General features: G+C 43.9%; 1 protein-coding gene across 6 annotated transcripts in view; it reads right to left on the bottom strand.

The window, feature by feature from the left end:
* Positions 1-4,666: 4,666 nt before the first annotated feature.
* LOC123507415 (protein SSUH2 homolog) overlaps positions 4,667-12,195 on the bottom strand; it is a 264,828-nt gene continuing 257,299 nt past the window's right edge. For all 6 annotated transcript variants that reach the window (XM_045260247.1, XM_045260248.1, XM_045260249.1 and 3 more), the window contains 5 exons: positions 8,820-8,981; positions 8,229-8,315; positions 7,572-7,771; positions 6,998-7,205; positions 4,667-5,726 (listed from right to left, as the gene is read on the bottom strand). In XM_045260247.1, coding sequence (XP_045116182.1) covers positions 5,577-5,726; positions 6,998-7,205; positions 7,572-7,771; positions 8,229-8,315; positions 8,820-8,981 — 807 coding nt within the window. In that variant the 3' untranslated portion in view covers positions 4,667-5,576. The remainder of the gene's footprint in view (positions 5,727-6,997; positions 7,206-7,571; positions 7,772-8,228; positions 8,316-8,819; positions 8,982-12,195) is intronic.

Genomic DNA, 12,195 nt, shown 5'->3' with positions numbered 1-12,195 from the left:
ACCCTGCTCCCCTTCCCTCTTGCTTCTCTTGCACTCCACCGCGCCACTGAATGGATAACTTTTCGGAATCACGTACGTCTCACTTCATCGAACAAGTGTATTTAATTTTTCTCTAATAAATCTAGCAATAAACATCCCCATTATCATATGCACCACTAACGAGGCATTATTTCTTACCTAAACTAACTCTTGATAACTGAATTCACAAGTTATGATAGTAATGACGTATACATCAAGGCAATACATGGCGTTTCTTGCCACGGGGATTAAATAGTTTAGCATGTCAGAGTGAGACGTGGGTTATATTACAGTATCCTTCAGTGGGAGGTGGGGAGAGGTGAGGAAGGACAGGGAAGGAAGGGGAAGTAAAGGGGAACGCTTGGGAAGGGTATTCAGTGATGACCTAACGTAGATTGCAGGAGGTATTGCATAAAGGTATTGTTCTTTAAATATACAGATGAAGTGGTTCTAGTACAAATAGTATTCTTTGTCTATTTGAATCATGGTATCTGAGCAGTCTCGTATGAACCAGTGGAAATAAACATCTTTTACTCATACAGGAGTAGCAGTAATATTAATAATCCGTATCCAACAACAATAATAAACTCACATCTTTAGCAGCCAACAACAAAACTCTATTCCAGCATAAAATTCATACCAAAAAACAACAAAAATAACAACATGGTTAACTTAAGTAATTTTTTATCTTCTTCATCTCTTCTACCTGACACTCAAGCCAACAGTACAACACCTAAATTCCTACACAAACAGCGCCTTTGTACCACTTGCAGATACACTTAGTATGTAAAAAGAAAGGAAGAAAGTAATATAGGTGGAAGGGGAGGGAGGCTAAGAACTTTCTTTGGACACCGCGTTCTGAAGCAAGTGTGATGGGGTGGAAAAAGAGTAAATGAAGCAAGATGAAAGATACTGAAGCCTTGAAGCATCTATATCAAAACTGCATGTACGTGTGTGTGTGTGTGTGTGTGTTAAATGTGATGTTCAGAGTGTGTGTGTGTGTGTGTGTGTTAAATGTGGTGTTCAGAGGTGTGTGTGTGTGTGTGTGTGTGTGTGTGTGTGTGTGTGTGTGTGTGTGTGTGTGTGTGTGTGTGTGTGTGTGTGTGGTTGAAATGAACTCTTTTGTACACATAATTATGCACGTATATTTATAGAGGCAGAGGCGTCATGAGTATGTACAATGATGAGATCTCGTGGTAGCAACACTACAAAACATGACTCAACTTGTTTGTTATTACTGGTAGTATTAGTATTAGTATTATTATTAGCATTATTATTATACTATTTTACTCTTTTACTTATTTTTTCCCGCCAAATTTTGAGACGTCGGTGACCTGCGCAGTATTAATATGTACACGATTTACAAATGTATATATAAATGAAAATGGAGCATGTATGTATGTATCTATGTGCGTATGTATGCATGTATGGTTGTTCCCAGGCAGGCCCTTAATCCTTTACAAAAATATAAAAAAAGAGAGTCCTTCAGATTTGACACAGGGAAGAAATAAGTGAGAAGGAGTTGCTTGTATCAGTCACCTATCCTTCTGCAATCTCCTTAAATGGGAACTGAGATAAGAAGTTCTATTTTTAAATGGCAGTACAGGGAGACAGATAAGGATTTGCTAGATTGGTGTGGTATAGAAGGTAGACAGAGAACTAGACGGAAAAAGAGGTTACGCTCGGGTTGCGTGGAATAGACGAGGGAAAAAGATTCACCTAAATGATTGCAGGGGAAAATAGAAGGAGAAAAGAGAGAAAAGAAATCCAAGGGTAAGGTGGAATAAACGAGGTGACATAAATCAAAGTTAAGAATTTTACTTCAGTGGAATGGCAAGAGATGAAAGATGAGAAAAAGAAAAAAAACGAAAAATAGATAGATAGATAGATAGATAGATAGATAGAGAGAGAGAGAGAGAGAGAGAGAGAGAGAGAGAGAGAGAGAGAGAGAGAGAGAGAGAGAGAGAGAGAGAGAGAGAGAGAGGGAGATTGAGGAGCTATCTGAAGTTATCACAAGAGGAGAGGACTCGTGTTGATGGGAAGGGATTTATTCTGCAGTGTGACCATAGAAGGTGATGATGACGGGAGTACAGTAGACGGTGGTGTGTGTGTGTGTGTGTGTGTGTGTGTGTGTGTGTGTGTGTGTGTGTGTGTGTGTGTGTGTGTGGGAGGTGCCTACGCCTGGCCTGGGGAAGGAAGAGGGATGGCTGGATGCTCAAATGAAATATGTATATATATCTTTTGTTTCGTTTGAGTTGGACCGTAGGAAATTCCATCATTGACTCTAAGCATGATCAATTCTCGACGAAAAAATTGTCCGAAACTTCAAAACTTCTTAGGAAATTCCATTATGAGCTTTTTATTGCGGTATATAAATGACAGACGTTGTTTAGGGACTTGTCTTTCACTGGCTCGTGTGTCAATGTTGGGATTTCCGGCACATAACGAATTCTACAACCTGTGGAGAGTGACGGACCGAACCAGATCGGATCCGAATCAGACCTGCATGAAAAATGTGTTTAGCGCTGCTCGGCGACACTCGTTAGAAACCCTCTACCTGGCGCTCCCTTGGGAATCCCCCGCGTTGCTCCTCTCCTTAGCCAGTCACAGCGCGGTAGGCGGCAGGCACGTGTGACTGGCTGAGGCGGTGAGTGGCTAGCGAGTGGTTTCCGTCCTGGTGAGCGTTTGGGTGGTGAGCATAGTGAGAGTCGCCTGTGCTACAAATACAGGATTACAACACAACACCAAACTTGTCTTTAGTTCCTAAGGTAAAACAATGTGAGAGGATGTGACAGTTAGTGAGGTAACTACACGTGGCTGGCTACACATCATCAGCGCTACCCTCAACATTGAAGCGTCTGTTTAGAGTAGTAGGTGTTTAATTTTCCTTCACTTATACAAAAGAAAATGGGAGTCTCACTTAAAGAAAATGGAGTTAAGTTAATAACTTTGGTATCTCGTTTAAAGCTAATGTGTATTATTTACTTATCTTTTTTGTCTTTTGATTGCAGTCAAGGTGGAATTATCATTATTATCATTACGGCGTTGGTGTCAGAATGTAATCCCAAACTGTGGTCCACGGGAAACAGAAACGAGTCACACAGGACGATGGATATGTACAGTAAAAAGACTAAAGGAGTTATTCTTTGGCGTAACGAACTGACCAGATTCTGTGTGAACGTGGACGTGGTGGCAGAAAATACGTTTTAAGCGACCAGTTTTCTGTGACACCGTGCTAAAGAGAGTCCCGGTTTTGGCGCTGGCCGAGGTACCGCTAGGAGAAGAGAGCGTCACGGTATACAGGTGATATACAGGTAAACACGAGTGCTTCACCTGTAACTTAACGTAAACTTCCCGTTGCTTTTTCGCTTTCAGTCACTTTTCCGTCCCAGGAGCATCGCGTCTCCTGTAAACGTCACATAGTGTAAGTGTTTTCGAATAGCATGATTTCACTAACGTATATTTTCCCAATCTCGTTTTCTATTATACCGTCTACGCCATTCTCATTTCCCGTTTTCTGCAATCATAATATAATCTACAAGTTTCATCTATTTTCCCCATTCTCCCTAACTTTCTTTGCCTCTAACGCTTCTCTGCACTGCTAACCCTCATATTTGCCTTATATTATGTGTATTAGTACGTATTCTCACTGGAGCATTATCTCGTCTCACCTCCGTTCAGCATCACCTTCTATTCCTGGGGGGGACTCGGATGCCTGGGAGCTCTCTAAGGCGTCTTGCTGCTTTCTCCTGTATTTATGTCGAACACCGCCCGCGCAGTGACAACTTACGCAAACATAAACGGAACTTAAAAGACCATTAATACCTTTGACAAACACCATTAAACGTGCGCTGGCGATATTCGACGCAACATATTCTTTTCACAAACTTTTAGTGGGGAAAGGTAAAAGTCCACGGAGAGGAAGAAAAGGAATTAACCTGCGCGTACGTACCTGCCTCGAGCGTGTATTAATTAAGGTTTACCTAGTTATGTGTTTCTGAAACCTTGCAAAGAAGGAATGCGCCGAGGCTGGTACTGCTTCTGACGAGAGTTGTGTGTCGTCCCGTAAGAGGTATCAGCGGTACAAAATATCAAATGGTACATGATTTAAATACAATGTCAGGTGTGGGCCGAGAAACAGGTGAGGAGCGGATGGCGTGAGGTGCCTGGCCTTCCCAAACACTCACGCAATGCCTGCACGAAGGTAATTTCTTTGTTCTTTTTACGTTGCCATTGCTTCGTGTGAGACTAAATTTTATGACAGTTTTTGGTGCAGTACAGACGTGAATTATGAAAAGTACATGTTTTTTTCTTTTTGTTTCGTATTCCATTCTACTTTCTTTCGTTAGCGTTCATATTTCTTCTTTATATTTTGTTTCGCTTCGTCTCTTAATCGCTCTCCACTGTACGTGATGTATGCGTATGCTATAACGTTCTGTTCCGTTGTATTTCCGTAGTAATTCTTGATGTATATTTGTGATGTATATTTGTGATTTAGGTTTATATCTATTTTTTTTTAATATTTTTATATGAATTCACCATTTTTAAGACCACCATCACCACCATCACCGCCATCACCACTATATTTCTTCCTTGTCTGTTTCGTGATCTCATTTTCCTCCTCCTCCTCCTCCTCTTCCTTCTCCTCCTCCTCCTCCCTTCTTAGCATTAATATGATAATAGTGAAAATGATAATGATAGTGATGCTAATGATGGCACAGTGATGAAAATAATGGTGATATGATATGAGAGTGGTGATGACAGTGATGATTCAGCACTAATGGCGAATAAGTGATGGTGATAGTGATTAGAATGGTGATGCTAATGGTAGTGGTGGCGTCTAGAATGGTTGGTGGTGGTGATGGTGGTGATAGTGGTGATGGTGATGGTGGTAGGGACTGAGGTGACAATTCAAAACCTCAATCACAATTTAACAAAGCTTACAGTGAACCATCAAGGTAACAGCAAGTATTTTTGGCGCAGTAACACGCGTATCTAACTCCCGCTATTGCCTCGCTCACGCTAACACATTTGAAAAGATCCTAGTACTCCACCGTGGGAAGAGAAGAAGGTCTTGGTTCTGGCAGTTATTAGCATGATTAGCACGATCCTCTTGGGGCGTGGAAGCAAACTCAAGGTATCCCAGGCCCCGTTGGGAGTCTGGGAAGGGTAGTTTTACATATCAAAAAAATTTACCTGAGTTTCACCACCTTTAGCGCATCGGCGGCTCACAGGTGTAAGTTACCTCTAGATTACCTGTTCCCTTTACCTGTTTCTCTACCTGGCTAAGCCCCCGCGCCGGCTCGCACCTCACCACCTTTCAATCCAATTCCCCGCAAAGCCTCCTAGTGCCGTCCTGACGCGGCCACTACAGGAGCACCTTCAGAGCCTTCAGGAGGAGTGAAAACCGTCGAGGAGTAGCGAGGAATGTGGAGAGTCGTTGAAGGAGGACCTCGAGGAAGCATCCGAAGATACTCGAAGAAGGAGATCCACGTTTTTTTTGAGAAGGAGGAGGAGGAGGAGGAGGAGGAGGAGGTGCTGCAGGAGGTGTTGGCGCCCTACATGACACAGCAGCAACCCCAGCAGCAGGTGTGGGGGTAGTCAGGGCAGTAAACCATGTTCTCGTAGCCATACACCCAAAACTTGCCCGGCCCGCCCTTGAAACCGTATTCCACCTCCGCCACGGGTACGATGCGGACTTGGTGCCTCTGTGGAAGTGGAAGGACGTTAGTGGTGAGATATAGTGGTGAGCTGTTTTGGTGAGCTGTTGTGGTGAGCTGTTGTGGTGAGCTGTGGTGATGAGCTGTAAGGATGAGCTGTGGTGATGAGCTGTAAGGATGAGCTGTGGTGGTGAGCTGTGGTGGTGAGCTGTAGTGGTGAGCTGTTGTGGTGAGCTGTAGTGGTGAGCTGTTGTGGTGAGCTGTGATGGTGAGCTGTTCTGGTAAGCTGTAGTGGTGAGCTGTAGTGGTGCGCTGTAGTGGTGAGCTTTGATGGTGAGCTGTGGGAGTGAGCTGTGATGGTGAGCTGTAATGGTGAGTTGTAGTGAGTTGTGATGGTGAGCTGTGGTGGTGAGCTTTGGTGGTAAGCTGTAGTGGTGAGCTGTGATGGTGTACTGTTACTGTCATGGTCCCTGCTTCTGTCCAGCTCACCACGGTTAAGATAACTTTACCTCGTGGTTTTACTTAGGCTCGTTTTCCATGATAAACAAGGGACATTGAACAAAACTTTCCATCGCCAATAGCACTAGGTAAAATTTTTCTCCCTACATTTTTTTTCCAGTCCGTGTGAGATTCGACTTCCCATTCCGGACTAATTGGCTGGACATTTCTCCCCTCCCGGTGTCGCTGTAACATTTTGTAGGAAAAAGAACCATTTTGTTAAGGACCGTGGGGTGAATTAGTCATTAACTCTGAACTCTAATGAGCTCTAATGAGAATACATCTAACAGAGTACGATAAAATTTGAAAATATGAAGAAGGTTCTACTTATTATATTCCAGTTTTTCTTTAAATTTAACGCTTCTGTATTTCCATCTTCCTACGACTTGACTTTTTTTTAAGAGGGAGGTTTCAAGATATTTATCCCAGACTTTTGGATAACTCTGTAGTTCTTTAAGGAAACTGGCAATCATGTGGGCCTCTTTTTTGAGGTTTTTGTTGCCCCTGGCCGGCTTCCCTTCTTGCATAAAAAAAAAAAAAAAAATGGAAGAAAAGTAATTAAAACGTTTAAATATAGACCAAACAGACATGTGAGCCAAGTAGAGAATAAAGAACCACTGGAACCACGAGGCAAGCCACCCCGTGAAGTCCAGAGCGGCAGAACCAGGGAAGCAAGACCTCGTGGATTAAAGCCTCACTAAACATGACCTGCAGAGACACGACCCAAAGACCAGGCACCAAACACCGCCGCAGTAAACCCTCGTCTGTCGCTAATCTCTCGTGTTTTTGCCTTTCCCTGTCGCTTTGTGGTAGAAGCTCACCTGGGCATAGATCCGCTCATCCAGGAAGGCGTTTTTATGGTTGTTGACGAGCTGGGACGAGGCAAGGTTAATAGTGTTATCGGGGAACTGTGTGAGCGGCAGGATGCGGGCTCCTTCCTCCTCAAAGGCCACCTGCCCCGACACCTCCTTCACGCGGGCCTCAGGCAGCGCTCCCTTCCTCACGATGTGCTCAGAAGTGTTCACCTTCCTGCAGGAGTACAAAGGAAGGTGGTGTGTTTTGTTATTAAGGTGTTTCTCTCTCTCTCTCTCTCTCTCTCTCTCTCTCTCTCTCTCTCTCTCTCTCTCTCTCTCTCTCTCTCTCTCTCTCTCTCTCTCTCTCTCTCTCTCTCTCTCTCTCTCTCTCTCTCTCTCTCTTCCACATCGGCCATTGAATAACAAAACAATGTTAACCTATTTGCATATTGTACCCAAATCTGTCCCTCTATTCTTCCTTGTTCCCTCCCACGTATGTACTCGTAGTCTTTGACACACACATGCACACACACACACACACACACACTCACGCACGCACAGACAGGCACACACACACGCACACACGGTCACGGACACGCACCAAGTGATAGTGAGTCGAATGAAGCAACGAATCTGGCCGTAGCTATCACAAGGCGGGCAAGCGACGCGTCCCTTGGCGTTACACTTGAGACAGTCCTGGCGCCCGTGGCCGTGAGTTGAGGACTGGCAATAGAAGCAGCGTTCCTTATACCCCGAGGAGTCAGTGTACCAGCCGTCGCCGTGGCAGGAGAGGCAGCGTGTCTGTAGGAGAGGAAGTCAAGATGCTGTGAAAGGGTTTGGTTTTGAACAGCTGATCGTATGTACTTGTGGTTAAAATGTTTGGGTTACTGGGTTTGTTCTCATTATTCGGGGTTTGTAGGGTATTTGGCTTGTCATTTTCGTTCTCTGTTTTTACTTACCGACACAAAGAAAGAAAAATGAAGAGAATGAATACTAGAAGGAAGAAATGAGCAAGAGATGAAAGAAGGTGAATAAGAAAACACATCAATATTTCATTTCACTACAAACATTAACATTTACTAAACCTTAACATTCCTGCCACTCCTTACAAATAAAGAAAAATAAGAAAAATTAATAGTAAAAAAAAGAAATGAAGAAAAGAGATGAAGGAAAATGAAAAAGAAACAACCTAACTATTTCATTTCACCACAAATATTATCACCATTCACTGTCACTCATACTAACACGTGGCACTCACCCAGCCCTTGCCGTGACACTCCGAGCACTGCAGGGAGCCGGTGCCTTTACAGCGGTGGCACTCCTTGACAGAGGCAGTGTGGGGGACCTGTGGGGGGAGAGGGAAGGGGGAAGGAAACGAGAAGCATCATATTAATGTTTGCAATGTTTTTCTTCTCGGCCATAAAGGTGATTGTGTTCCTGTGTATGAGTTAATTTCCTCTTGACTCTGTGTTATATTGTGTGCTTTGTGTTGTTTGGTGCTTCCGTCCTTGGTGGTTCTGTTTGTTTACCGCGCGTTTGTCGTGTTTAAAAAATGCGAGGTGTTAATTTCATAAGATTGTAAGTTTGTTGTATTTCATCCTTTCACATCTGTATGAGTATTGCATTAGTATCTTTACACACACACACACACACACACACACACACACACACACACACACACACACACACACACACACACACACACACACACACACACACACACACACACACACACACACACACACACACACACACACACACACACACACACGACAATCCCATACACTTACGCACAGGTCAATATTTCACAGCATCACATCAGGTCACACACACTTTGCCCTATTCTTACCTGCATGACCTTAACTTCGTCGTGAAACATGTGTGCAGGGTGCGCCTCCACGTCCCAGGGCAGGGGCGCGGGACCGTTGGAAGGGCCGTCAACGTCACCTCCCCCGTAAGGCGTGAAAGCCCAAGAGGTTTCTCGCTTCTCAGTAAACGTTTGAAGTTCATACTGAAGAAGGAAGGGAAAGAAATGGGTGTCAGTGGGTGAAGGAGGAAAATATGGGTGTTAGTGGGTGAAGGAGGAAGAAATGGGTGTTTATGGGTGAAAGATTTTGTGAGAGAGGAAGAAATGGGTGTTATTTGGGTATAGAAGAAATAAATGAGTGTTTTTTGGGGTATAGGAGATATATTTGGGGTGTAAGGAAAGAGAATGATGAATTATAATGTATGTTATGGGGCACTATTTAAATATAGAAGGAAGAAATGGTGTGTTACATATATGAATGATTGTGGGAGGTACTACATGATTGATGAGTAAGGAGGAAGAAGAGAAAAAAAAGGAAGAGAAGGAGGACTGATTGGAGAGAAAGAAAATAGAGAAGTGTTGGAGGAATAATGGAAAGAAAATTAAAATGGAGGGATGTGGGAGGCAAAATAGAAAGGACTGGATGAGTATAGGAAGGCAGCGAGGGATGGAGGGGTTAAAGATGCATGAGGAAAGATTGGAGGGAAGAATGAAGGATGGAAGAGGAAGGGAGAGAAGTTTAGATAGATGTGAATGATTAGGAGATAGAAATTAGAGTCTGGAAGGAAGAAGAGAATATAGGGAAAATAAGAGGAAAGAAAGGAATTAGAGGGGAAATGTTTTGAGAGCATTATATATAGAAGTTGAAAAAAAGAAGACTCAAAGTTACTCTCTCACCAAAACTAAAAAAAAAAAAAAAAAATGATGATTAACCCGATTCTCAAGAGTGTTTCACCAGTTAATAATCTACAAACCTCGTTAATCTGTCAGTAGAACCATAAAAAACACTCTTAAAAACTCTTGAATTTGGCAGAGGTGCAGCACAGGTGTTTCAGAATATAGGCCAAGGTGTGAACAGGTGAAAGGGAAGGTGACAGGCAGCACTGGAGAGGTGAGAGAAGGAACAGGTGAGAGTGAGAAGGGTGAGATATAAAAGGAATGGGTAGGAGGGTTAGGAAGGCATAAAGTAAAGGGAAGATGTAAGGAGAAGGTTAAAAGAAAGGTATGCGTAGTACTTGACCCGTTCAGTACTAAGACGCAATTTTTACCATGATATTTGGGTGCGACTAGGCGATTTTATTGACAGTACGAAGGTTCTATGGAGGTCTGAAGATTAATGGCCAGAGTCTTCACTAGTTTAATCATCATAGAAGTTTCTGAAGCTGTATCGCCAAATAGTAAGCAGAATAAATATGAAAAAAACGTGTCATGGTATTGAAGAGGTTAGATTTACTGGGATAAAGGTAAGAAGTAGAGAGAGAGAGAGAGAGAGAGAGAGAGAGAGAGAGAGAGAGAGAGAGAGAGGACGCAACACACGTAACACCCACACCAACCATTGTATACACCGCTACATTCCAAGCAATAAAGGACATAGGAACATTACACCCATGTCCCTCAACTGCCCTTGCCAAACACCGCCATCCATTCCGCCCTCACGACACACACACACACACACACACACACACACACACACACACACACACACACACACACACACACACACACACACACACACACACACACACACACACACACCTAGAAGAGATACCGACTAGAAGGAAGAAAATATTAAGCGATATATTTCGACCAGATAAGAGAGAGAGAGAGAGAGAGAGAGAGAGAGAGAGAGAGAGAGAGAAAGAGAGAGTTTTAGGACACTGACCAGAAAAGAAATATTTATGGAATGTGCGAACGTAAGATTGTCGTGTGTGTGTGTGTGTGTGTGTGTGTGTGTGTGTGTGTGTGTGTGCGTGTGCGAACTTATCAGCTAGTCAGTGGTGGCAGCAAGAGTATTGAAGAAACTTAACAGAAATCACACAGAACTTTCCAAACCTCTCTCTCTCTCTCTCTCTCTCTCTCTCTCTCTCTCTCTCTCTCTCTCTCTCTCTCTCTCTCTCTCTCTCTCTCTCTCTCTCTCTCTCTTTTGTTTACTGTTGAATCGTGTGGTGGTTTCCGTATAAGCATTCTGACCATCTGTGTGTCTGTGTGAGTGTGTGTTGGGAGGGGGACGATAAAAAGGAAGAAGAGGAGGAGGAGGAGGAGGAGGAGGAGGAGGAAGAGGAAGGAGAAGCAAGGCATATTAATAAAAGAAAGAAAATTAATAAAAAGCCATCTCATAGTAATTAAAAGAATGAGGAGGAGAAGGAGGAGGAGGAGGAGTAGGAGGAGGAGGAGGAGGAGGAGTGGGGAGAAGAGGGTGCCAAAAAAAAAAAACTGCAAAAAACTTATACAATTAAAAATATACAAGAATAAAAGAAAGAGGAGGAGGAGGAGGAGGAGGAGGAGGAGGAGGAGGAAGAGAAGGAGGAGGAGGAAGAAGAACAAGGTCGGGAAAAACATAAAAGAAAAAATTAAAAGAAAATATAAAAATTGGGATATGGAGAAGGAAGAAGGAGGAGGAGGAGGAGGAGGAGGAGGAGGAGGAGGAGGAGGAGGAGGAGGAGGAGGAGGAGGAGGAGGAGGAGGAGGAGGAGGAGGAGAAGGAGAAGGAGGAGGAAACGTGATGTCTGCAGATCTTACCTCCTCCTCCCTCTCCTCCTCCTCCTCCTCCTCCTCCTCCTCCTCCTCCTCCTCCTCCTCCTCCTCCTCCTCCTCTTCTCCTCAAATCATCAAAGAGGAAAAAGTTACGCATGCATTAGTGACCTCACCTTCCTTTCGTTTATGCGTTCTTCCGGCGTTCTTTTGCCATTTTAGAGCCATTCGTGCAGATATACTCTCTCTCTCTCTCTCTCTCTCTCTCTCTCTCTCTCTCTCTCTCTCTCTCTCTCTCTCTCTCTCTCTCTCTCTCTCTCTCTCTCTCTCTCTCTCTCTCTCTCTCTCTCTCTCTCTCTCTCTCTCTCTCTCGGTTAAAAGTTGCAAAAATAATCGTGGTTTTGGTCAGTAAGTTTTAGATACACACACACGAGAGAGAGAGAGAGAGAGAGAGAGAGAGAGAGAGAGAGAGAGAGAGAGAGAGAGAGAGAGAGAGAGAGAGAGAGAGAGCAAAACTTTCACAGATTCCACCTCTTGAGTGGGTCATGTCCCTTGGGGTGGGGACACAGACGTGACCAAGGGGGCGCCTTCCCTTGTGTCCTCCACATGTCCACAACTGTGCCTTCGGCCGCTGTGACTCTTAAAAACGCTGGAATTTTGAGGACACTCTTTCTGGATATTTTCTTGGGACACTGCTACCTCTGAGACACCTTACTATGAATCATAA

This window comes from Portunus trituberculatus, chromosome 22, assembly GCF_017591435.1.
Source record: "Portunus trituberculatus isolate SZX2019 chromosome 22, ASM1759143v1, whole genome shotgun sequence".
Classification (NCBI taxonomy): domain Eukaryota; kingdom Metazoa; phylum Arthropoda; class Malacostraca; order Decapoda; family Portunidae; genus Portunus; species Portunus trituberculatus.
The sequence above is the reverse complement of the archived record's forward strand: the minus strand, read 5'-3'. Positions and strand labels throughout refer to the sequence as shown.